At 39.8% G+C, this 27,721-nt stretch overlaps 1 protein-coding gene across 8 annotated transcripts; it reads right to left on the bottom strand.

The window, feature by feature from the left end:
• Positions 1 to 926: 926 nt before the first annotated feature.
• Positions 927 to 27,207, bottom strand: LOC148429350 (transducin-like enhancer protein 4). 8 transcript variants are annotated; one of them, XM_088416727.1, is made up of 20 exons: positions 26,757 to 27,207; positions 26,277 to 26,374; positions 23,098 to 23,161; positions 22,962 to 23,006; positions 14,748 to 14,810; positions 11,591 to 11,665; positions 10,866 to 11,067; positions 10,482 to 10,498; positions 7,893 to 8,015; positions 7,697 to 7,750; positions 7,474 to 7,626; positions 7,163 to 7,295; positions 6,724 to 6,899; positions 6,572 to 6,648; positions 5,419 to 5,668; positions 5,085 to 5,332; positions 4,282 to 4,429; positions 4,002 to 4,152; positions 3,802 to 3,878; positions 927 to 3,649 (listed from the first exon to the last, which is right to left on the bottom strand). In XM_088416727.1, exons 1-20 carry the CDS (start codon positions 26,799 to 26,801, stop codon positions 3,542 to 3,544), a joined length of 2,307 nt encoding a protein of 768 aa, XP_088272853.1. In that variant the 5' UTR covers positions 26,802 to 27,207; the 3' UTR covers positions 927 to 3,541. The 8 variants fall into 8 exon arrangements, with proteins under 8 accessions (XP_088272853.1, XP_088272861.1, XP_088272870.1 ...); XM_088416735.1 differs by having other exon boundaries at positions 7,163 to 7,292; XM_088416744.1 differs by having other exon boundaries at positions 7,163 to 7,292; positions 10,866 to 11,064.
• Between the last annotated feature and the right edge of the window lie 514 nt (positions 27,208 to 27,721).

Raw genomic sequence — 27,721 nt, 5'->3', positions numbered from 1 at the left:
TCTGGTATGTGCAATATGTGCAGATGCGCAGTGCAGCATTTTGACGAAAAATACATCTCATCACAAAATACAAATACATCTCATCACAAAATCATGTCATTGTTTTTTTTAACATCTGCTGCATGTTTCAATTTTGACCGTTTAACCATCTCCGATTATTCCAGCGTCTGTTTGTTTGATCCTCCTCCTATTTTTGCCTGCAAAGTGACCAATTTGTCGCATGAAAGAGCTCCTAATATAACACACGAGTGGGGTGGCTCGTTCCACACGACGGCAGCACCTTTCGGGCTGCTCTGAAGAGCCTGATGCTGGAGAGTGCCAACAGGAGTATCATTCACTGTAATGGTGGCATCATCATCATCCTCCACAGCCCTTAACTTGGATCATCCACTCCAAGCCAACGTATGTGGAGTATTTCAACACCATCATCAAAAACACAGCTTTTTTTGAGCTCATATACATGACAAATGCAGCCCCAATGAGGGCAGGAACCATCTTATCACTCTTACGTGGAAGAAAGTGTTTTTACACACACACACGCACACACAGTTTTAACACACACACACGCACACACACACACAATGTCAAAATTAGTGTGTTAACATTAAAGCAGTAAAGCACAAAAAATATATACTGTTGTATTTATTTTCTGTGCCAGCTTAACTCTGCCAAATTTTGCCCCCAAACTTAGAGGAGCTTCAATGGCATATTAATCAATTTGATTATAATTAATTATTTGATTATAATGTTTTTAAATCTAATTTTCAAAAATGACTTATTTTCCAAAAGCAATAGCCTGAATAAATTCAATGTTTTGACATCAGTGTCATTCCTCTCAACATATGCGTTTCTATTATCGTACATTGAAAGGTTTTCCTTTCACAACTTATGGGATATGGAACAATGAACACATCTTACACAAAAAATCCACACAATAATTTAATAAAATCAACTACAGACTAGATTTTAAAAAACAAACAAAACAGGCCATTCATATAGAAGAAATACAGCTGTTAGCGGCAGAGGTTTCTTTTTAAACCTAAATAATTACATGTTTACAGTTCTTGTACAATGGCATCACAACTTCTTCCAAAATGAATGTTTCACCACCTTCAGTAGATGTAATACTTCAGTAATATTTTGTGTTAGCCAGATAACCTCACAATAACGTGAACACTTGTGTTGTTGTTTCACAATTAAACAAAAGAGTTATACAGTGTACTTTACAGTAGAAAAAGTGCAAAAAATAGAGGAAAAAATGCATGAATTATTGAAGCATTCTGAACTATCGCGTAAGGATTACAAAAAATAAACGCAGCAAGCTAATGAGTCTTATGCATTCGTACAAGTGCTTTGCATCAAATATGTATTCCAGACTTTAGTTGAGATCTGCCTACACACCTTTGTTTTATTTATTTTTCAAATTACTACCAATCATTTTCAGTAACTGTTACTTTAGTTTTATGTCTGCATTTGTTTCAGTTTAAGTGATGGAAAAGTGGATTAAGATTTTTTTTTTACATTTATCCAAAAGAATATTTGCTACTAAGGTTTGGTTGTGATGTCCGTTTGAGAAACTGAAATTAGAATGAAACACGTTTTCCTTCAAATGTCCTTTTTCAGCATTGAAGGAAAAAAACAAAACATCCAAGCTACAGTGGGAATTACATATAGGTAATGGAATTCCTAAAAGTTGTGTAATTTGAATTTTAAAGAACATTTTTGCAGCGCTTAACTATACCAGTAAATAATACTTAACACATTTACTGTTGTTATTGGTTAAAACATTATGACAGTGATCCATCTTTTTACACTTTTTTTTTTTTTTTTAAACACTATCAAGTTAAGATACACTGTGGAGTGAAAATGTGAATCATGGGCTCTTTTGCAAGTTTTGTTAGGAGATGATGGATTATTGAATTATTAGTTGACTGAAAACAGTTTTTGTGTATTTACTGAGAGTCAGTGTGGGTGGCCTACATGCAACACGCTTCGTTGACACCGACTCGGGAGACGGCTCAAGGCAGGGGAGCCAAATTTGACTACCGGGGCAACAAACGAGCATCAAAGATGGCCGATGGCGGGACCCCATTACAACATTATGGGGCGGGCGGAAACATAATAGTAACTGCGGGCAGAAAGGGATGTGCCCCCCCCAAAAGACAACTGTAATATCCAGTAACCGCGGTTGGACAGAAAAATGTAAAGGCACAGTGTTTTTTTATCAATCATCTTGTTATTATACACACACTCACACGCTCATGAACTGATGTTATACGTTTGAAGTGCCTGCCACAGTTGTCATAAAGCATGTATTTTGCCATAGCCACCTCGATGGAAGTCAATGAGGAAAAACGAACGCTACAGGTCATTAAAGGCAAAATGGGGTACAATATTAAATGACCACACATGAAAGCAAAATCAGGAAAAACATTAAAAATATAAAAGCTTTTCATTCATCCAGTTTGATCTAATTCAAGTCTCGGCTGTTTTGTGACATCATTGTCTGACATTAGCCTCAACATTGCAGATGTAACAACAAATTAAAATGCACAAGCCTTCTTACTGACAAAAAAAAATTCTGAGATTTAAGCTAGCAAGACCAAGCTGACCACTGCCAAACAATAAGAATACATTTCATTCAGTACACATGTAGTACTGCATTTTACAAATCAACTCTATTTTTATTTCAAATGTACCTGTGGATGAAATGTTAGGGGGGCAATTATTTTCGGCAAAATGCAGGCTAGCAATCTAGATATCATGCCAGGTACAGTCAGTGAATGGAAGCACGACAGCTTCTCAAAATCTCTCCTATGTAAAAGAAAAAAAAAAAAAAAAAAGAAAAAAATTTAAAACGGGGAAAGATAGGTTAGCTGGCTTTTAAGGTGGCAAAGTATAAATCAGATGGAAACTTGGATGTTGATTCCTTCCTATCTTTTTGATGAAATTGGTACGAGCCTGGATGAGCGAGGGCCATCTGTTAACGTCGGACCTCGGGTATAATGTACAGACAAACAAGCGTTCACAAGCACATGCACACCTCTGGACGATTTCAAGTCTTCAATCTGCCTAACATTTCTGGTAAGTAAAAGGAAGCATATTAATGTCATATTAATTCACAGGTAGTTATATGGCTAAATTCAGTGTTAAGTGGTAATGTTGTGTGGAAGGCAAGACCATCGCAGCCTTTTTTAAGCGTCCACACACACAAGAATAATACTGTATGTAAACAATTAACAAGCTTGTGTTGGTGTCACATATCTAAGCAAACACGCGTAGAAAGGACAAAGGTGTATTTTGTTGTAAGGAAATATTATCTGGATAATCTACAACATTGTTCAGTGCGCATGGACATTACATTCAGTTATTTAAAAAAAAAAAACAAGAAGAATCTGTGCTTTGTTCAACTTCTGAACAGCCTTAAAGAGTCCGAGAAAAACGGAAAAACCTTATTACACACATTACATATGGTACACAGGGTTGGCCTCATTGAATGGTGCTTGGGTGGAAGGTTGGCCCCCCGCCCGCCCGGCCCCCCCTAATATATGACCTCATAGACAGTGGCCTTCTTGTCTCCGGATCCGGTGACAATGTACTTGTCATCGACGGAGATGTCGCAGCTCAGCACAGAAGACGACTCCTTGGACTGACGGAGGGGACGGAAAAAGAGGATGTGAAAGTCCTACATGTCGCCAGACTGTACAATATGCTTATTGTTTTCTCAATCGTTACTTCTTAGACAACCATACCGTCAACTGTTAAAGTGCAAGTAAAAGAAAAAAAAAAAATCTTTGTTACCTGAAATATGCTCGCTCCATAGGGGGTTCTCCAGGCATTAAGCAAATTGTCTTTTCCTGTACTGACAAACCACTTTCCTGCAAGTGACAGCACAGTGGATGAGCCTATGACAAACACAACTGCCGCAGTGATTGGATCTACTTGATCTCAGCAGTGACCTCTTTTGTGTAATTAAAGGCATCAAGACAACATTGACTCACCACAGTGAGCAAATCGGAGTGAGAGCACGCAGCTTTCGTGTAGGTGGAGCTGATACTTGTCAGGTTTGGAGACGTGTAGGACCTCAACATTGCTGTTCTCCATCCCAACCGCCAGCCACTCGCCAGTTGGACAGTATCCCAGTGAGAAAATCTGCAAGCACAGTGTTTGTGATTTCTCAAACCTGAGGCCACTTGCGATTGTGAATTGCAAGTAATTCTGCCTCCACTATTTGAGTTCTCATTGCCATTAGTGCTCTTGTATGAGTCTCACTGACTTTACCTGTGAGGTGAAGTCGTGCTGCTGCAGCTGGCGGCCTTCTCTGAGATCCCAGGAGCGGACGGTGTTATCTAAGCCTCCTGTCCAAAGCTTGGTGCCGTCATTGGAGATGTCTATGCAGCTCGCTCCATCAGTGTGGCCCTGGAACTGTCTGCAGTGCACACACAGCCTCAGTTAATTAAGCCAATAATAGGAATGACCGTTCAGCTTGGAAAACGGGTGGGGATACTAGATACAAATTTTTATTAAATAATAATATGGCATCAACGATGATTATTATTGTTATTATGAATAATATTAGTCATTGACGTTGCATCGATGGCTTTATATTCTGTAAGAGTTTGAAATGTCCGACTGCATATGAATGTGCCATACGTCTCGTCCTCCTCATGTCAGCAGCAACCAAAAACTTGGACATGTCAAGCTAATCAGAACACAACCAGCACTCCTAGGAAAAACTTGAAAATGAATTGTCTGACAAGTCCATCGCACTGATGTCCAAGTGTGACTATTTATTTTGAAGTTGCCCTATGTAGTGTGTTAGTGGCATGTTATGTTATGACACTTGACAATATGACTCCGCCTACTCTTTCTTCTCGTCCTACGACAGCAGGCTGAAATTTTTCCGTACTCATTACTGATTAAGTCTAACTTAACATGTCACTCTTGAACACAAATGTCATTCAAAAAGTATCGAGGTTGCTTGATTCTCAGTTTAGCGAGTTCATTTCATATTATTTGAAGTCAATCTGTTCGTATTATCGTCAGAAAAAAGAAAACTTTGAGGAACATCTTTGAGCGCCTACCGAACAAGAGTTTGGTTGTGAAGGTCCCAGACTGCGATGTTCCCATCAGAGCAGCAGGAAAAGCAGACTTTGGAGTCGGGGCTGATGGCCAAGGCGTAGCACGCAGGAGCTGACGACGTTAATTCCGCCTTGATTCGTGGAGTCGGTGCCGCCAAGTCCCATATTGACAACGTACTCGCCTCTCCGCCAACAATGAGCGTCCTTCCGTCGGGGAGCAGTCGACAGGAGCGGATGTAGTTGTCTCTGTTCTGATGGTAAAGGTGTTTAATTCTAATCTTGCAGATTTCTGAGGCCAAACTGTGTCGAGAATCAAGGCGTCATTTAAGTGACTCACAAGGCAGTCCAGCTGCGATACAGAGGTCTTGTTGCCGGGGTGACTGATGTCCCACACCTTCACGCAGCCCTTGCCACCAGTGTAAACATGACGAGTCGGGTTGCTGATGGTGACAGCACATACCACCTCCCCGTGGTTAAGTGTGTTGATCTGCCGCGCGTGACGAGGGATGGCCGGACCGATCAGAGCGTCCGGAGGGAAAGGTACAGGTTGCATTTGTCCATCAGCACTCACATGAAAGGAATAGGCTCTAGACCAAGCAAATACATAAGTACAGTATGTACAGTATATCTGTACACTGTATCTCACAAGTGAGGGCAGACTTCAAATGTTTCTAATTAGTTAATAATATCCTGTTCATGGAACAATGAATGACTGACATTGTTGCAACCTAAAGTTGCCAGTGTATTTATTGCTTCTCTAAGTTTGAATGACTGCTCCCTCAAAATACAGTACTACATTGCCATTAATGTACAGTATAAATTATTGGTGGCAACAGTAAGTCAACATCTAAATGAAACTATCCAAACTGGCCCAATCAGGCATTTCCCTTTCCCGGAGTCATGTGTCTTACTCTTTTAACATCCAGCAGCTCTGTGATTGGAGAGTGGGAAGAGGATTTGAGTGGCCACCTGTGAAGCACTAGTAAACTTTGTGACAAGATAATTGAGGTAGTGCTTGAAAACAATGATGGCTACACAAAATAATAGCACTTTGGGTCCAAATTAGACATTTTCATTCACGGGTAGACTCACTTTTTTTGCAAGCAGTTTCGACATTAATGGTAATGAGATATTTTGAAAGGAAAGGGAATTTAGACTCTGAAGCTGCACACTGACTGCTTTACTATACATTGCAACAAAGTGTCATTTCTTCTGCATAGTTGAATGAAAAGATCAAATAAATTGTTCACAGACAGACAGACAGACAGACAGACAGACAGACAGACAGACAGACAGACAGACAGACAGACAGACAGACAGACAGACAGATAGATAGATAGATAGATAGATAGATAGATAGATAGATAGATAGATAGATAGATAGATAGATAGATAGATAGATAGATAGATAGATAGATAGATAGATAGATAGATAGATAGATAGATAGATAGATAGATAGATAGAATTTTGAAATGGAAAGGGTACCTACGGTTTTCCACCAGGAATGCCTGATAGATTGGAAGGAAGGCCAGGGACACGTATGTGATGGTGAGGATCAAATCCCACCTACAGTAGATGGCATGTTTGATACATATGTATTTGTGTATCTAAAAATAAATATCTACTTTGAGTTTTCTTTACCACTTGCGTGCGTCCGTAAGCGGCCACAGCGGCTGCGGCCACAGTGCTCATACTATGCAGGCCAGTGTAAGGGGCACCCGCACCACTCAGCTCACCATTCATACCGAGGTGAGGAACCATTCCAAATGGGCCAGGGTATGAGCATGGCACTGCCAGGGGCGTGCGCAGTCCAGGTGCTGCAACAAGGAAACCATCCAAATTGTTTGCATTGCTTGATGGAAGAGTGAAGTATGGAGAAACAATTTAAACACCAGATAATCTAACAGTTACCCTAGCTTTTTCTATTTCTTTTTCACCACTACAATGGGGGACACAATCACAATTTTGAGCAAAAATAACCACAATTATATTACTTTTCAAACTTGTTCAGCCCTTTTTTGGTTCATAAGATGTTAAAATTGCCATGTGTGTAACCTGCTACATATCACACAACACTTACCAAGTGTCTCGACTCCCGTTGGTTTACTTGGAGCTGCCCTGAGGCTGGTGGTGGTGCTGCTAGGAGTGGGCGCATCGCACCGGGATGTGGGGGTGCTGGATTTGGAAACTGGTGTTGTGGATTTTTCATTCTTCTCCAGAAAAAAAGACAAGGGTTAAAAACTGTTATCTCAGGTGAAACATACAACAACACCAATAATATTACAAAACACTGTCAAGTTATCTGTGATGCTTATGTTCTAAATGTTTTTTCCTAAAAAAAAAAAAGATAAATAACTACCTGGAGAATGATAGAAAGATCAGACGACTCACCAAATTAATCTCTTTGGATTTGGATGAAGGAGTGCTGCTTGAGGAGGCGACAGAAGAGGGACTCAGGGGTGCATCCTTCTTCAGCAGGCGACTCTTGTCCAATCCATTCTCCCGAGGAGAGTGGGCGGGACTTGCCCTGGGAGATGCTGGATCCTGAGGTGGTTGTTTGAAAAGAGCTGTTTAATTCTGCTGATCACAAGATGCTATAGTCATTGCGGCATACCTCATTGGACACGTCCACTACCAAGTTGTCGTCACTCTTCTCACCGTCGCTCTCCTTGCAGAATTTCATAAAGGAATAAACGTATAAACCATTTGGAATCATTTTGAATAAAAAGTTGCATTGTCAAGTTTCATGGAATTTGGTCCTTGCAATAGTAAATAAAAATGTTCACGTCAACTGTGGAACAAAAACTTACATAGCGAGTAGAGCTCAGCTCTTTATCGTCTGTCTTCTGCTTCTTGCTGTCAGTGGAGTAATCACCGGAACCACGGTGCTTTTCTCCAGTCCGAAAACTGGCGGATGGAGACACAGATGAGCTCTGGAAGAAATAACATATTCACATTGAACATGCATTCCAACTGAACAAGGAAAGACAGACAAAATGAAATTTTCCATCACAATAGCTTTAGGTGGAACTCCAGCTTATCATGGGCCTTTATGATTTACTGTACTTTAGTTATAGTGTTTTTCGTTGTCTTAATACATGATTGTCCATACGTTCACAAAATTTGCTATTCATTACTAGCCTACTATGATTCATTCCATGCTCTATAACATACAGAATATATATGGTAACAGGATTACCTAAAGTCTTGTGCCAGGCCATCAGGCTGGTGGTTGGGTATCACTAATGTGTTTGTAAGGCATGTCTGTGTCTAACATTTTGATAAACGCGGAAAAAACAAGCAACTCCGTAAACATAATTGGACGTATCTCCTCTCACACTCCTCTGTAACGATCACTTGGGCCCTCTCAACTGGTGTCTTGTCGGGAAGCTCTTCTGCCTCGTAGCCGACCAACAGAGAGCAGAAAAATAAAGCAGGACCTTTAACTCGACCTTTACACTAACTCACGCTTGTAACCTTTCCGCTGCCCTTTGCCGTGATGCAGGTGTTGATGACAAGAATCTTGCGAGGGAGGAGCGAGGTTTGGTCCGTGTGTACAAATGTGCATGGAGGACTGTTATGTTTTGGTGTTTCAGAAATTAATCATGATATCGCAAAGAATCTATTTTACCCAATATGTCTAATCAAAAATAGATCTAAATACAAAGTAAAAATGATGATTACAGAGGAAATTCTGAGAAAGAGCAATGTGGACAGGGACAGTATGGGCCTAGTAACAGAACATTAGAAAAAACTTGGGACATATGAAACTTTGCAGTGAATACTGAGGCAAAGTGGAGCAACAGCAAAGAATGCTATACTACTCGAATTCATCTCAAAAGGTGCTCATGTGTTTTGATAGGTGGTGCTGCTTTAGTGAACAAATCAATCTTTAATGTTTGCATGTGAACAATAGTGTTTTAAACTGACTTGGGATTGCTGCTTCTTATTATTTTAGGTCATAGTGAAGTTAATTACTTGTAGATAAGTATAGATATACTTCATTTTTCTACAAGAGAAAAAAAAGGCCCCCATTTGGAGTAAGGCATTTGTTTCAAGCGATTAGGCTGTCTATTGATATGCGGTGACTACTAGTGGAGGCCCTTAATTATTTCTTATGTTTTCTGCACCGAAACCTAATCAGGCTTGAACCAAGGCAGTGCAAAGCAATCCTGAACTAACAGAGGGGGTCAGGTTTATTCTTGTATTTTATTTCCTCAGTATCAACTTCTCTTAAAACTTTCCGCAATTCCATCACCTTCGGTTCATTCAAGTTTCAGCAAAAAGACATAAGGTTGGAGACCTGAAGTTTTCAAACATATCACAACAACAATTCTGTCGGGCCAACATGTAGTGTAACGTGCCATTCGCACCCACGTTGGTGTTATCAGTGTACGAGGTGCAAACGCCAAGGACATTAAACCACACAGGCTCAAGGATTTCACACACACTGTACCCAGTGGACTGTTGCCAAGGCAACTGGAGACCGCTGACAAGGGGCTTATTGGTTTCATGAAGTGACTGTTGGCCGCCATGTCAAAGAGCATCGCTAAGTGTGTGTCTGTGCGTGTGTGTGTGTGTGTGTACGTGTGCTTGCTCTCCCACAGGGCACTAATGAAAGGCATTCATCATTTTGGTCTTCCTATTTTTGCTACCGATTACAGAAGACCTCACACACACGCACGTTTGTGCGCTACTAATCGTTTCCATCACAGTGCCTACAGCTGTGAGTGTGTGTGGGGGAGGAAAGACTACGTGGGGGGCAGGAGATAACATATTAAGCATTCCTCCAGTCTCTACCAACTCCCAAAAATCAGTGAACACGCTGCCTCTAAATGTGTGTGTGAGCGGGAGTGCGTGTGTATCTGTGTCCGTGCGTGTGCCGGGTGAGCCAGGCGGCTGGAATAAAGAAATGCTAATCTGCTCATTGAGTATTCAACAAACCAAACGTTTGCCTTGGGAAAAGGCTGAGCTTAAGGGACTAATTACTACAAGCTGTAACGTTAGTCTTTGGCGCTTTCTCACTTCGCTAACCATGCTGCTCCTTTTTTGTCTCCATTTGCACATCTCTGAATCTTAAAACACACCAAAGGCCAAAAACTAAAACATTTAAGAACTGATCAGTGAACAGGCAGATCACAACCCAAAAATAGTCAGCACTTGATAAGTTTTAGAGGGAACATATCTGGATCTCTAGCATGCTGGCCTCATCTTATAAGTGTGAAATTATGCAACTAAGTAAATAGTTTGTTGGCTGTTTATTTCTGAAAATGTGTCTGAACAGGGTGTTCTGCTTATTGTACCTGTTTTATCCATTGTGTAACTATCTACTTATGAAAATCCTTTTGTAAACAGAGATGAAAGATGTTCAGACGGTGAGAAATGGGTAGATGACTTACCTTCACAGAATCTCTCTCTGGCGAGGTAGACAGCAAGAAAAAAGGGAAACAAAACAGAGTGAGCACCATGCAAAGTAATCATGTCACCCGAGTGTGAAATGCACAGGTAAATACAGCTAATTGGCTGGATTTGTGCGATGGACTCTGCTGTTTAAAAGGGATTATCTGATGCAACATAAGGTAACGCTACAACGTAATTAGCCAGGTGCCTTTGAATGAAGAGCGACTAATTAATATTCAACAGGTTCAAGATCATAATAGTTTGAGGCAGTTTATATTCCACTTTTGTAGATCCTGTTTAAACTAGAACCATTTTTGTTGGATGACAAACTAGCATCCAAAAAAAAAAAAAAAAATCAACAGCAGCACCAGAGGGAGATTTACCTCTGGGGTGTTCTTCGGCGTTGTCCTGGTGTTTCCTCTCGTCTTTGAGGGGCAGCTGATGTCCAAGGGCCGAAGAGAGCGCCAGCAGGCTGGCAGTACCGGCGCCAGGGGGTAGAGGGGGATGAAGGCCCGCCGGGTGCGGCGTGAGGGGAACAGGGATGGCGTGGCCATGGGAGAGGTGCTGAGCTTGGAGCTGCTGCTGCTGATGCGCACGCGCACACGTACAAACACACACACACACAAACAGACATATGTTTGAGCATTTATTCCCTATCCTCGTACAGAACACTCTTTGCCCATGACCAGACAGACAATTTAGCACAGGAGGACTTGGAAATGACAAACAGTCGTGAAAGGCAATAGTTAAATAAATATTGGTTGGAAGACACTAATGCACAAGACTGAATTGCACAAGACCATAACATACAAATGCACTACAAGACCTTTTATGACAAATTTTATATTTAAAATCAACCTCCGTAGTTCTCAAATGAGCATTATTCCTGTGGTTACCTAACGATACTGCAGGGGGTACATTAGATTTTAAAAGATTTTTGCAGATCATCAAATCTCACTTAATACATGGAAAGAAACATGGAACATGAAAAATGGGTGTATATCATAGAAACATGGTTGAGAATCACTGCTCTAAAAGGAGCAACAAAAATAAAATCTAAACATTTTAATAGTATGATATAAATGTGCGTCAAAAAATGAACACTCACTCCAATGATGGCATTGAGTTCAGCCATGGTGACCTGCTTGGCTCTCTCTACTGCTTGCACCACCTGCTGCTGATGCTGGGACAAAATTAGAAATTAATGATAGACATCAGAATGAAAAAATTGTGATGATCAAAAAAAAGGACACACAAACTAATCTTTTTGATCAACTAGTAATGTAGTATGAATACAAACTGTCCCCTCATTGAACTCTGCAGAGGAACTCCTTTATCTAGTCAAGCGTACACCTTACATCATTTCAAACAGGTTGTTTCGTGCTAAGATTTTTGAGGGTCTGAAACAGAAAAATGTGTATTTTTGTTTTATTTTACTGCCATTTCATGGCTATGAATTAGGAATTTGAACTGCCCGGTCAGATCGGTGTCTGAAGACAGGCAGTGGCCCGTCATAGAGGCATATTGACCATGGGCCATCGGGCCACCATGAATGCCAAACCTTGATAGAATTGTATTATTTGCTTTTAGGGATTGCCCTTTTCATAATAAAACCAAGTAGAAAAAAGGTAGAGATGCAAAGAAACATTGAACAAACTCTTGCAAAGTCATCCAAAGTGTCATGATACAGAGAAGCACAAATCCAGGACTATCACAGGAAAGTAGGCCAGAGATGAAAGAGCCTATCAAGGGTGAAAATGAACAAGTACGCAAGGCTGAAATATAGCTGCAGCATTTATCCTACCTCGATACAGCACAAACCTTCAACTGTAGCAAATAACTTTAGCCACCATTAATGATAATTCATTACAGACCTCAGATGGATAATTGACTTGTTTGTTCACCCAAACCACATCACAGCCGTTTTCGCAACATGATACATAATGGACAACAATTTACTCCTTTGTTCAGCACACCTTCAAAAGTAATTGCAATCCTTTGTCCTTATCGCTATTGAACCCTCACTAGAAAGTTACTTCAATAAAATGATATGCTTATTATTGTGGATTTATTTTATAGCTTAATCAAAGACATGAATAGGGCAAAATGTTAGAAATACTTCTTGGTTTGCTGTTGTGCATGTACAGTATATGCTACTACGGTACAAACTACAGTACTATAAAAAGCATACAGTACTGTTAACTTAAAATATACAGTCATCTAGTCACTTTATGATAATCAAATAATCATTTAGATCTTTAAAGTTTTCGAAATGCTTGAAATTTCAATATTATTTTCTATGCACCTGTACTAGTCAAAGCCCAGTATTCTGGGTGTTCTGTTTGTTTTATAAGAATTAACCAGCATAATCAATCTACATTTATCCAACAAGGCAGCTCGGTGACGCACTGGTTAGCACGTCCGCTTCACAGTTAAGGGACCCAAGTTCAAATCCAGCGGGCTCCGGCGTTCCTGTGAGTAGTTTGTATCCTCTCCCTGAGCCCGCATGGGTTCTCTACGGAAACTATGGCTTCCTCCCACACTCCAAAAACATGCATGCCATGTGTATTGGACACATTAAATTGTCCTTAGGTGTGATTGGGTGCATGGATGGTTGTTTGCTATATATAGATATAGATATTAGCCTCAGGTATATGGTGGTAATATGAAACTTTTCAATTTTCTTTCTGTATTTTTTTTAACTGTCTACCAACTGCAACATCCGCTCTTTAACAGCCTGAACATGCATGCACATTTAGTCCCAGCATTATATTTATAGAAAACGGATGGATGGATATTACCAACAGAATACTGCAGAGCTAAATAGCAGTTCAAACTCGAAATCAACACTTTGATAGCATTCTGTCTCCCGTTGTTAAATTAGATTATTTTTGTGAAAATTGCACACACTGCAAATAAATAATATATACAATCATATATACTGTATACCGTATATCAAATTTACACGTCACAAACTTATACAAGATCTTATTCAATTAAGACACTTAAAAAAAATATTTTTAATAAAATATTTTAAAACTCTTTTTGAGCACAGCCATTGAGTCGCATCTTTTCAGTTCTATTTCATCGTTGTTCCAGAAACGGACTACTTCAACATACATTTGCTTGACCGGTGGGAAAAACCAGCAGGTAAGCCGCACTGGACTATAAGCCGCAGGGCTCAAATCAAGATGAAAAAGTAGCGGCTTCTAGTCCGAAAAATACGGTAGTTATATCCACTCATACTAACCAAGAAAGAATGAGTTAGTGATATCCACTCACGCATGGCTGGAATAATTGATAGGCTAATCGATTTAAAAAAAAAAGATTCGATAGTGACAGCACTAGTTCTGCACAACAGCGGAAGTGCAATTATAAGGTAATGTAGCCCACAGTAATAAAGACTCAAAACTAATAAAAAAGTGTAGACCAAAATGTTTTATACAACGTTTGTATTGAACCTTGTGTGAGTCATATTTGTGGCCCGAGTGCGCATGTCCAATAACGCTAAAACATCACGAGGGGCCAGACAAGGTCAAAAATGAGTAAGACAATATAACTCTCCAAAAAGAACGAAAGGACAATCACATAACATAAAAAGGAGCTCCTAAACACTTTCAAACAGTGCATATAGGGTGAATGAGCCGTGTTAATATGATTGTGTTACATTTCACATTTACAACCACCAAGTGTGGCAGCGGATCCAAACAAAACAGTCAAAGCCTCTTTCCTCTCACTGCCTCCGTCCTCTGCGGGCCTCACGGCTGTGCAGCAAGCAGCCGCAGCGCTGTCTAATGCCATTATTTCTAATCCACCTAAACCCTCCTAATCCAGGGCTAATCTGGAGGAGAGTTGTGGAGTATACACTCGCTCCTCGCTGCTGTTCCCACCCCTCCAATGGAACACATACACACCCGGGCACTTCCAACTCCTCCGAGGAGGACTTTATCTGCTAAACGCACACATACACATAAGCGTTCCATGGTAAATGTATTACTATTAAAACACTGTACACGTTTGCAGTGCAAATCAAGAAGTCTTTCCTGCATGTGTTAGTGGGAGACACTTAATAGGTTCAAGCATATCTGCCTATCCTGAGCAGGGGTGGATAAACCTAGGATAATCTGTTTGTGTGCACGGTGAACATGTGAGCATGTGTGCTCGTCCATGCCTGTCTGCTGCGTCTCGCAATCCACCACACGCAACACATCGCGCATTCCTCTCACCCCGCTCACTCTGCCTCCACACTATATTTTTCTTTTTACCTCTTGAGAAAGGAAGGGGACGACTTGGGCGCAGATTGCGTTCAGCCGCTTGACAATCTCCGCCTGGAAGACAGGGAAGTGAGCATATAAACACAACGGCTGTTAAGGACAACAATTCTGAGAAGTAAATAGCGACATAAACTCTCATCAAAGTCTGATTGGCAAGTTGACGTTGCATTAGAATGTGATTTATACAATGCTGTTGAAAGCTTTTCTATTAGTGCTACGTACTGAAGGCAGGAGGGCTTGCTGAAGAAGAAAAATGTATGTTCACACAGCAAGAGATACTTGTCAGTGAGTGACTTGAAAGGAGTAAAACAAACATACAAAATATATCATCTATCATTAATGAAATGCTGCTAAAAAACAAGAACATTCAAATAAACTTCATTAGATGTGAAACAATATCACGAGTAATACAGCAAATATTTCTTGAACAAAGATAGGTACTGATTTGCATCGTCACAATTTCTAATTTGACTATATTTTATTGATCCATTTAGTGATTGAAGAAAGATTAATCAATTATTCAACAACTAATCGATAATCAAATCAATCTTGGCTTATTTTTGATAATTGATTAATCATGTAGAGACCTAAAACTGTCCAAATCCTCAAAATTTCAGGATCAGTTTTTGTTGTGTTGAATAATCTATTTTCCATCCATTTTCTAGAGACACTTATCCTCACAAGGGCCGCAGGCCTGCTGGTGCCTATACGTGCTGACTTCGGGCAGTAGGCGAGGGACATCCTGAACTGGTCAGCCAATTGCAGGGCACGCAGATTTGAACAACCATTTAAACACCCAATCACACAATTTAGTACAGTATATACGATGCACCAGCCATGCATGTTTTTGGAGTGAGGGAGGAAGCCGGTGAACCCACGCAGGATCGGGGAGAACATGCAAACTCCACGCAGGAAGGCCAGAGCGAAATGGATTTTAACTCGGTCAATGAACTGTGAGGCAGACATGCTAACCACTGCTTCACCGAGCTGCCCTGTATACGTTTGTTTTGTAAAATAATGATCAATACTTTTGCCTATTTTTTGATGTTACGGACCAAACCGGTAACCAAATTAAAAAGCATGTTAACGCATTTTCTGCACTGTCATCTGATTCATCAATTAATCACTAAAGTAGGGCTGGGCGATATGAGCCAAGATGATTTTTTTTATAGTCTTTCTGCTGGATTGTGGTTTTAAAAGATTTAATCAAAGTAATAAACCCATCAAAAATGTATTTTAAAAAAGTTTGATTTATTCACAAATATCTCTCGTGCAAAATTTCAAGATTTTAAAACACTTTAAAGATAACCATAACATCGATAGCTTGTGCAAAAAAAATAGCTATTCATAGCATGTACATAAGTTGCTTGAATGCTACTATTTAGCAAAAGTGGTTAGTAACTAATGTAAACAGTACTAAAATCGATTAAACAATTAAGCTAATTTTGTAATTGTTGAGTTTAAAAATAAAGAAATTAATCAAATTAGTTTAATTTATTACCTAGCCCTATGCCAAAATAATTGACAGATTGACCGATTAGTTGCAACCCTTGATCAATTGTTTTTTTTTTTTTAAACATGAAAACATGAATATTTGAAAGCATAAATAGTGGCAGCCAAAGTTTTATGTGGATCTCACTTAACCTCTCGATTGCTAATATGCTTCACTGCTATATGAGAGGGAATCAACAGTACGGCAGCTGGTTGCAGCCAACTTATGGACTTTCCAAAATATCCTAAATATCTGCACAACTAGATTAATAAACTTCGAGAGAGTTAACCAATTAACATTCACATTCCCCTTTTCTTGCCCAAAGTCGTCTGGAATGGTTATCAACTCAACCACAACCATAACCACTGCAAGGATAGAAAGGACAGGAAACGACAGGATCGAAAGAAATTTTCATTTGTGTGTGCGTGTGGGTGTGTTTGTGTGTGTGTGTGTGTCTGGTGATAGCACAACACAGATAAGAAGTAAGTGAGAAACACCTGACTTTTAAGTTGGCAAAACCCACTGATGAAAGTAAAAGTAGGCAAAAGTTCAATGCAATCGGAATGCAACGGGGCTTAAATCTAACCTTAAACCACTCAATTCATGTCTGTGACCTTGACAGAGGTGAAGTTGCAGTTGAAGTTGGTATCAGCACTAACACAAGCCGCCAGAGGCCATGAGAGTGGACACACACACAAACACACATATCTACGTGAACGCACCTCCCCAAGCTACTCTGTATTCATCAGATGTTTTTACTGAACCCAAGGGTTGGCTTTTAAAGATTATAGAGCACACCCACCCCCGCCAGGTGTTTTTTTTAAACAGGAAATTGCCTGATCCACCTTCCCAAAGGAAGTGCTAGAAGTGCAATTTAAACCCAGCGAGCATGCAAACAAGGAAAGAGGCAGAAGACAGCAACCCGCACGCAATAAAACACCCTGCACGCACTGGAATGATTCCTGTACAAATTTGTAGAAATGACAACGTACTGCGACACATCAAAAAACTATTTTCTATGCTATGCTGCATACCAAGAGAGGCAATAACACAATTTTGTGTAGCAAGGAGTTAAAATTATGGCAAAACTCATTATGATATACTGTACTGTACATCAAACTCTTGCCTAGATTCATTGTTTCAGCTTTTTTGGACAATCTTTGCAGTTTTACTTTTGCACAAACCTAATATATTCAACATATCATACCCTATTCTAAACAACAATGTAGCCAACTTTAGCCAGATACACACACACACACACACACACATACATACACACACACATACATACATATATACATACATATATATACATATATACATACATATATATACATATATACATATATATACATATATATATATATATATACATATATACATATATATATATATATATATATATATATACATATATACATATATATATATATATATATATATATATATATATATATATATATATACATACAGATATATATACATACATATATATATACATATATATATATATATATATATATATATATATATATATATATACATATATATATATACATACGTATAATATATATATATATATATATATATAATATATATATATATAAATATATATATAATATATATATATATATATATATATATATATATATATATATATATATATATATATATATATATATATATATATATATATATATATATATATATTACATATATTTACACACACACACTTATATACACACACACACACACACAAACATATTTAAATTCTGCCGTAATCGAGTAGGACATTTTTGGCCCTCAGGGCCAGTCTCGGTTCAAGTATCATTGCCTTCAGGGAATAGCAAGATGGCGGCAGCTCACTGTCAACCACTTATCGCAAGGATGTTACTTGAAAGTGAAAAAAAAAACAGCTCCCACCCAACGCTCCCACCAGTTGACATCCCATAAATAAAACCAGGCAGCCGCCCTGGAGTCAGCTTGGGTCAGAGAGAAGATCAAATGTCTATCTCCCACGGTGAGCTTTGTAAGCATCATATCAGCACAGCTTTTCACCACCAGCTAATACACCTAATGGACCCCACTGTATTGTAGGCTACATTCCCCTGGGAATGACTGACTGACTGCGTGTGTATAAGATCATGTGATAGCCAGGCAGGGAAACAGAGTTATGGAACAAAGGGCGCCACACAAAATGTCAAACTGGAGGATAAAAGCGTTGATATGACCTGATCAATGCTCAACTTGTTTAATTTTAAAACGTCATTCTCTGTATATGGCAGTCTATGACACAGCAGGGGTATGGTAATGGTCTATTAGAGTAACATGAAACGCTAAAACATGAAAAGCTCAGAAGATGGAGGAGGACAAATGTGGTGCAAGTTAGGTCTTTGATAAAAACCAAGAAATTCCAAAATCACCAAAAATTAGATGGCGATTAATTTGGTTGTTTAAGACAGATTTATTAAAGGACCACCTAAGGGGAGCAAATGTCTTGACCAACGTTGACTACGCCAAAAACTAAACCCATATGTTTTTATAGTTCCCCTTCAGCTCTTCTGGCTGCTCTCACACTAAGCACTCTTTCATAAATTAGATCTAATCCTTTAATTTGTTTTCCCTTCGGTGTTACTAGCTTGGTAAACAGTAACAGTTACTGTACTCAGGTGCTGACCAAATAAACTGCCCGAGACCATCTCATTTAGGTGGTCTTGTTGGGGTACAGAACAAACTCAAGTTCAGATGTGATATGAAAGCGAATTGACGGAGGTCTCTTCCAACTGGCAAAGGAATTAATCATATAAAACTATCAACGACCTCAACCGACTAGACTAAACGGTGTCTGTTAAGTGTCTATACGGTCAACAGTTCCTGAATTCGCACCTAAAAATGCACTAAGCCACACATACAGATACATATACACACACCAGCGCGCAAAACAATTTTTCTTTCTGAAAAATATCCAGTTTTTTCGCTTTCGTTTCGCATCTCTCATTCATTCATAGGCATGCACAAGGTGTTATCTCATTTTTGTAATCCTCATGCTAGCCATTGTTCTGCTAAAAGCGATCATCTGTGGTGACCTTTTTTCTTTTTCATAATTTCATTGTTTGTTATGCACTATGCATTCTGCAAATATTCCATATGCTGGCTAGGAAGTTAAAGAGACCAGCAAATAGCACAAGATACCTCTATGACATTCCTTCTTCTGTATGGACGGGTAAGATTTAAGATGAGGCCATAAGGGCTCCTGTTTTACTAGTAGCCCACATAGCAAACATTCATCCTATTGTTGTGAGTTTGCAACCACTAAGAAAAGCAAAAAAAAAGGATTGTTTTGTGACGCATTTTGGTTTCTTTGGTTTGTTTTACAGTGTAAACAGCACCAACCTGTACCAAGCGGCAGGTGACATTCACAAATAGATCATTTATAATTCAAATAGAAAGTAAATGTTTGGTGTGAAAGCACCCTGAGTTTGCGTTCGCTTCCTGAGAAGCGTATTCGCGGGTGTGCCGTCCAGTTAAACTGATTTTGGATAAGTCACCTTTCTGCAGACTTTAGGCACCAAAGTTATTCCAGGTAATTTAAAGTCGTTTTAATTTTCTATCCAAATCCATCTACAATAGTGACACTGAATGCTAAAATAGCATTAAATCTTTCAAGTGAATCGTAAGCGTCCCCTCCCCATCTGCCACAGTAAATGAGTTGTCAGCCCTGGTTGAGAATGCTGCCATTTCTCACTATCACACCGTCTTATTACTTCCGCCTCTCGCCACCTTCTCCTCCTCGCTGTCTCGGTCCGTCCATCGCTAGCTTTATTTCTCTTTCAGTCACACTAATTTGCAATTGATTAGCTGTCCTCTTGTAGCTCGGTCGCCAGATCCGAAGCCCTAGTGGTCGCCTGTCTCCCTCCCTTCCTTCCTCGCTGCTCGCCAGCCTGAGCTCAGTCCACAAGTCAATTTCTCTTTAACGAGTGTTGGTACATTTTGCTCCCCGGGCGACGCGGTCCTTCTGTGTAAATAAAACAGAGAGCCGAGGCAAAAATCAATGGGCCTATTACCCTCGGAAAATGCTAAACAAGCAATATCTGATATTCACTTGGTGGGAGAGCATCTGCCATAATGGGACTGGAGCTTGAGGGCCTGGTAACACCCTTGCCGCCACCTCATATTCAATCTCCACGTCCATTCAGCACGCGGTCGTGGGAAGTTAAGTACAATTTTCTGACAACTGTAATTTTACTCCATGCGTATGAAAATAGATGAAATCTATGACTACTTTGTCAAGACGGGCACTTTATCGGACAACGTGAAAAAAACGTTAAATGTAATGAAGTCAACCGTGTTGATCGAGGTCATGGGGTCATACATTTCAAGCCTTCTCTCCCGGTATTAAAACTATAAAAAGCAATGAAAATGTACGTCTTACATTAAATCGTATTCATTTGTTCCAGCGGTCTTTTGTCTTCATAGCATGTGTCAAAAGCATCGGTGGGTTCATCTTAGAAGTCTGCAATCAGATTCCAGTTTGTGTTACTGTGTAAATGAAATCTACCCAAGGGCCATCAGAATCATGGGTGCTGGTTTCAGACATTGTGGAAATATCCTCTCATTAGTTGTGCAGATCTACTTAAGTGGGATTTATACTTACTATACATGCAAGTAAGCAAACAGAAAAGGGCAAATGTCAAATAATAAAATTAATTTTCACGCGGACCTTTCACGATAAAGCAGACAGGGGATAGGTTGAACAACGCTGTCTTATTTCCAACTTAATAAAAGTTTTAATTCACCGCTACCAGACTGCAACAACTCAGTAGCTTAACTATATCCTCAGCAAACAAAAGACAGATTTTGTCTAAAAAATAACTAGGGTCTTTGCTGTGAGTTTGATGTATAAGCATGTATAGGTTTTTAGATTGCTGTCATACAATTAGCTACAGTAAATAATGAGTTGTGTTTTTTTTTTAAATTTTGAATGGAATGAAGATAAAGATTTAGTATTATTTGTACTTTTCCTCAAATATGTTAACCACCTATGTTTCTCTGTAACACCACACACTGGAATATTGCCTATTGCACAGTATAAACTGTATATTATTTTTCCACTCAAGAATGATGGTATCAAGTAATGGGTTAGGACAGGGGTCTCTAACCACCGGTCCGCGGTCCGGTACGTGGGTCAACTGGTACCGGGCCGCCTGGGGCGCACCTGAAATAATGTTTTGGAACTGATTTAGTACAGTTCATTCTTTTGTGCTTTGTTTGGCTTGGTTTTTGCTTTTGGCGCCGCTTCTGGTCGCTTTTGATATTATATAGTGTTTTAGCAGCAAGTTCTATAACTCTAAGAAGCAGTTTCAGTTAGTTATGACAGAAAAAATAAATTTTCACTTTTGTACTTGAGTACACCAGTCTTTTTTTTTTTTTTTTTTTTTTTTTACTTTCACAGGAGTCGAATCAGCTCTTCTAATTTTACCAGGTGTTTTAGCACACGTATGTGAATATCTATTTAACTACAGACTGAATATTTTTGCCACCTCTGCCAAGGAGTCGTATCATCACATTGAACGGAAAAGATACACATTTACACAGAGGCTTGCTTGTGTAGACGTGTGCACACAAACGTCCAGCGAAAATCATTTGGTTCTACAAGAGACACACAAACGTAGATGGAAGCGATTCGCCCTCCACAGCGGAAATCATTGAACTGCCCACCCACTGAAAACAAACAACGGCCACATTTGTATTTGTTTCCATCTTGGCTTTATAGACAGGCATGCACACACAAAGGGCCTCAAAAAGCGGCCAACAGCAGGATTTATATGGACACCCCATATTTCATCACGCGCCTCTGATTAGTGCGCCGTGAAAAGCTGCGTGCGTGTGCAACATTCCCTTGTGAAAGCAAGCACATACTTGTCATACAGACAGACATCAACACTGCAATTTATAAACACACACACAATACAACAGAAAGAACGATGTGCACACAAAATTAAATCAATAACTGCAATGTGAAAACAGCCACACATACTGTATGTATACAGTACACACACTAAGTAAACATGTAACTGGCTGCTACACACAAGCAAACACACAATGCATGGCGAAGCATTTTTCAGCTCCTTTCGGTCTTGAGCACATCCGCAACACACACACACACACACACACACACACACACACACACACACACACACACACACACACACACACTCGTGTGTGCAGGTGAATCTGTAGCTTGCCCCGGCCCATTTCACCTTGCCGCTAATGGGCGCTTAACACAGATGTTATGCTAATGACACCATCCCGCCCTTAGGAGGAAAAAAAACTGAGCCCAGGTAGTTGCAACCTTATTTATGGCCACAATTTCCTCCGGAATTGTTTTTTTATTTTATTTTTTTTATTAATTCAAAAGGATGAAGTCATGTTTTTCAAGTGGAAACATCTTATTCTAATAAGTAGAATAATAAGGATTACGACAGGAATTAAGACAAAGTAAGTTAGGTCTCAAAAAAGTATCTCTTCAATTAAATAAAAAAACATTACTTTTACAAGAGTGAAAATACAAGATTATTGTCAAAAAACAGATTTCATTCGGTTAAAAAAAAAATAAAAACAGCTAGACTTATACAATTCCAACATCAACCACCTTCAACCACCTTTCGCAGCATTTTTTTTGGTTTGCATCAAAACTCTGAAATGTTGCCTACCTGTTTGTGCATCTCAATGTTGAGTCCGTATGACATTTCGTAATACTGTAAAACAAAGATCAGAACAAAGCAAATGAAACATGTGGCGTGTTTTTTTGATTTGCATCAACACACCTTCTTAAGGTGTGAAACTCACCATGACATAGTGTCTCTGCATCTCCGTTTTCTCACTTGCCAGTTTCTCACACTCCATTTTCAGACTGTGAGGTCGATGTGGGGGGAAAAAAAAAAAAAAATCAGTGTCACACAAACACAATCTGCACACTTAGCGATTCAGTTTTGTCACAAAAACAATGTAAGGATGTAAAAGCTGAAGCTGCGCGTGACCACATCCTGCTACTTTAATGTGGCATTTCGGATCTTACCAGCTTCCCCTGCAGACACTTACTCAGCACGTACATCTCGGTAATTAATGGATCAATAGACAACCACACAAACCTCATCATAAGGCTTGAATTGCACCATCAACAAAAAACTACAGTATAACGAGGGTCCATATCACGAGTGTGGTTACACTAAAGCTTAACCCTTTCCTATTTCTCATCTATTACAGGAAACTATCCACTTACCACTATGACTCTTTAGTGTGAGTCTTTTATGGGCTAATAGTAGCTCGAACTTTATCAGTGCAGGTAAAGCAAACCTGCTGACACGCCAATAAGATGGTGAACGAAAAACTACAAGTGCATTTATGGCTTTTCTGGAAGACATTGTAGTTTAATAGCAATCAGACATTTTCCAGACTTAATATGTGTCTTAAAAGGCTGAAATATTTTAGGAGATATTGTGAATGACTGGTTTATTTCTTTTGGGAGTGTGTGTATGGTTTTGTTTTGTTTTGTTTTGTTTTTAACAGACAAGATTTGAAATACGCTTCTTACAAGGTCACACTACAGCTGTGGTGCGTTACATAATGATAAGCATAAATGATGATAAGTAAATGATAAGTCATTTCATAAACACCTCACCTCAAACAGTTGCCTGTCACTATTTGGTTGTATACCTGCTGTACAATGACAATAGTGCATTCTATTCTATTCTATCCTAAGTATTGTGTACAAAAGTAAACTAAAATGCAATTCCTAAATGACAGATACACATATTGAAAATGTATACTTTAAAAACCAACGCAGAAAATCATGAATGAAATTAATTGAAAAAGAAACCAAGTAACATTTTGCTTCAATTAGAGTGCGGTTAGTTTTATAAACAACAGGCTTTTTATGAAAACATGCTATACTGTTTATTCACCTGGCCACTATAAAGAAATACTGTATATTACGTAATAATGTAAATACTCAAAATAAGGATCTTACTGGCTACATTGAAAGAGACACTAATGCTTCAACAAACAAAATTCAGTTTCATAACGCAGGAGAAGGAACTCATTTGAGTTTTCTCCTCATGCTTTGTTTGTTTTTATCTGCCAAGAAAACTGTTCAGTTAGCTCCTCGTTTAGAAGAACATAGTTCTTTTGAAATGCTTAAGTAACGATTCATGGATTTTCAAGTCATAAAAGCATCAAGGGGCACGGTCAACAAGAGGTTCTTGTTAGTTTCAATACTTTTTCCAAATACTGTCTCTTCCTTGGAAATACAAAACATCTACTGTACTTATTCTTGTTTTTTACCAATTGCAGTCGCCTAATGCAGCACGCTTCAGTTTTTTTTTAAGAAAGCCACTGGCCAACACTCACCAGGTGACTGGACAATAATTACAGGGGTGGCCAGAGGTGGGTGATTATTATGCATTGGTATGGCGCTTGTGGTTCTGCCCCGAGCAATACATTTCACACTTCATCATGTCGGCTAAAAAGTATTTCACACCTCTTGCACTCGCCGAGGCAGACGTGCATGCGGAGGTTGATGGGCTTTACCTGTGGTTAGTCACCAGCGTATAATAGGTGAAACTAGGTCGAACCATAGCTCAGCACCTCGGAGGTCCAGAAACTGTTTCTGTTTTCTATCATGTCAATCCAAACAATAACAATTTTGTTCAACTAGTAGTAGTATCATGGAGGTCCAATTGGGTCCTTAAAAGACAGTGGTTCTCAAACCCTGTATAATACTCTAAAATTGTTTTTCTTTTTTTTTTTCTTTTTTGTGAAGTGTGAAACCACAGTACAATACATATGGGACCAGCATGCGAATAAATCAAACATACGAAACCAATTACGAATCCCTTCTGTAGCTTCGGGCCAATTTAAAGCCCTGATAGGATTGTGACATATCACATATTATCTGACATTGCTAAGAGTGTGTAACATTTCTAACGAGCGATAAATATTGTTACATCTTAAATGACAATAAAAATAAAAGGGGCTGCTTTAATCGTAAAAGGTTCGGCTGGATCCGAAAAAAAAATGAATAACCCCTGCCTGGTAGAATCTATACCATTGTTTCCCAAACTACCCCAAATGGGTCACAGGGTTTGTTTTGTTTATGTTTTTTAATTGGGTCTGTTGTGTTTATTGTCGCTGATTTACATCAACAGTGTGAGTCAGGGCGATTGTCGTGACATTCTGCATGAGCCATGAGAGGTTGTGCTGTTTGAACTTTTAGTATGAGGTGTTTAGAGATCATACCATAGTGAGCTCAAAAATCCCACAATGCATCTTGAAAAGCAGTAATTGTTGTATGATACAGCATATATCTCCAGAGTTAGCACTAGCCGCTAACTACTGTATGTGATGCATTTATACACACTCGGAATTTTAAATCTCAGACTGAAAAAAGTCTGTCAACGCATTAAATCTTGATAACTCCAAATGTCAAAATAATGTTGGATTGATATCAGTATATAAATGCTGACATATATCAAGAAAATGATAAGGCAAAATTACTTTGACATTTTACTTAATTGCAATAAATGGTCCATCTAGTTACTGATGTTTACAATACCTGGTCAAATAACTAGGATTCTGTCTTCCATTCTAGTGGTTGTTGTGTCAATGAAAATGTCAATAAAATGTCAAAATACAAAATGAACCTGCCTTTGTTGTATATAATTATTATAGCATGCAAAAAAATGTAGCACATGAAAATTAGTCCCCTTTAAATAGGTGTTATAACACTGAACAAGAATAACGATAAGGATGCAGTTTATTTCGGATTCATTGATTAGTTACAGACCCGAGCAGGGCCTGTGACCTAAGTCGAATGGTTACCGATGTGCGGCAAAAAGTATCTTATTTATTTTTGTGTTTTTCGATTTCGGCCAAACACATTCACGCCAATGCATCCCATCTGGTGATAACTCTTGTGCAAACTGGATCAACCAGGACAGCTCACCAGCAACCAAAGAAGTTCTTCTCACCTGTGATACTGGGCTTGAAGAAACTGGAACTCCTCCTTGATCCGATCGCAGGATTCGGACACGGTGAACTTAAACGGCTGTCCGGGCTGGGGTGGGACCTCAAAGCCAAGCAAAAGCACCATGGAAGAAGTTGGACAGGAAGAAGAAGAGAGGAGAAACTGAGACAACTGAGGTTCCACTGTCATGACCACAATGGGCCTCTGTCACTCACCCTGCCTTTGGGCTTCACTCAGCCTCCTTCATCATGTCTCTCTTTGGTTACTCATACACACACGCGCACGCACGCACGCGCACACACAGACACATACACACACAAGCACGGGCACGCGTAAAAGTCTGACAATGCGCGCAATTGTCCTTGCAAACGCGAAAAGGCACCAAAACTCGACGCAAAGTGATTACGCAGGAGACGCGCGCGGCTCGTAACACAGAATAACCTTTTTGTTTTTGTTGGCAACACGGCTACTCCTTTGCACTTACCGGATGCCGCGCCGGAGGGTACATCTTGCTCAAGTCTCGAATCATTAAAGAGGCATTGACCAAGTTCCTCCTCGTAATAAAAAAAAAAAACAAACAAACAAAAAAAGAGTGGAGCGTGGCTCGCTCACGTGCGTAAAAGCTTAGTCGCGCTGTCAACCAGTCAGTTAGAAGCCGGCCAACACATCCTCAAAGCTTTGGACTGGCGCCATTCTCGCAGAAAATCGTTACAAAAAACAAAGTCTAGCGGAGTGTGTGTCAGGTGCGTGAACGCATCTCCCCGCGCGAGCGCTTGTGATGTTGAATTTCCTCTTCTTAGTGGTGGTTTTCCGCAATGTCGAGACCTCACTTGTCCTCTCGCTGTGGTGATAACCGGTTAATTTCCTACTTTCCTCCCCCGGTGGACGCGCACATCCCGGCGGCGGCGGTGACCACTTCAGCGACACTGACTACACGCTCAGCCCCCACTCCTCGCCGAACCACATTTTAGAGCCAGCCAGTCAAAAACCAGCTCAATTACACATTGGCGGCTTTGACGTCGCGCCGGGACATGTAGTTTAATACGCGCCGGTCTAACTGCGCGAGACCCAAAGAAGAAACTACATTTTCCTGGTTCTCTGGCATTGCGAGCGTTGAAGGGGAGGTGGCTATTATTGGTGACCAATGGTGAGCGGAAAGAGGCCAGCCCTCGCTCGAGCAACCTGTCACGTCCTCCTTTTGTCCAATCACCATCTGCGAGTCGCAAGCCAAGTACACTGTACCCCACGTGGGCTCCGTGGCTCTGCTGCTAAATGGCATAGGTTTGTAACTATCCGTAGATTTATGTGTGTTTTATCACAGACTCCCAGGCGAACACGTGCTCCTGTTTGTTTCCTCCATTTATTTATAGACACATTAAAACAGTCTGCCTTGATTTCCGCGTTTTTGCATTTTACAACCCCGCAATTAAATTGTCACTGTGCTTTACA

Source organism: Hippichthys cyanospilos, chromosome 1 (assembly GCF_059441005.1).
Source record: "Hippichthys cyanospilos isolate Australia breed blue-spotted pipefish chromosome 1, RoL_Hcya_1.0, whole genome shotgun sequence".
Taxonomy (NCBI): Eukaryota; Metazoa; Chordata; class Actinopteri; order Syngnathiformes; family Syngnathidae; genus Hippichthys; species Hippichthys cyanospilos.
This window is presented reverse-complemented; position numbering and strand designations above follow the sequence as displayed.

Bases quoted from the DNA above. Each gene is read 5' to 3' on its own strand.
- LOC148429350 (XM_088416682.1), bottom strand. From the start codon at position 26,461: ATGACAGTGGAACCTCAGTTGTCTCAGTTTCTCCTCTCTTCTTCTTCC. The intron at 23,162-26,276 runs GTGAGAAGAACT...TCGACCTCACAG, and splicing joins CTTCAAGCCCAGTATCACAG to TCTGAAAATGGAGTGTGAGA. The intron at 14,811-22,961 runs GTAGGCAACATT...CCTGTCTTCCAG, and splicing joins ACATTGAGATGCACAAACAG to GCGGAGATTGTCAAGCGGCT.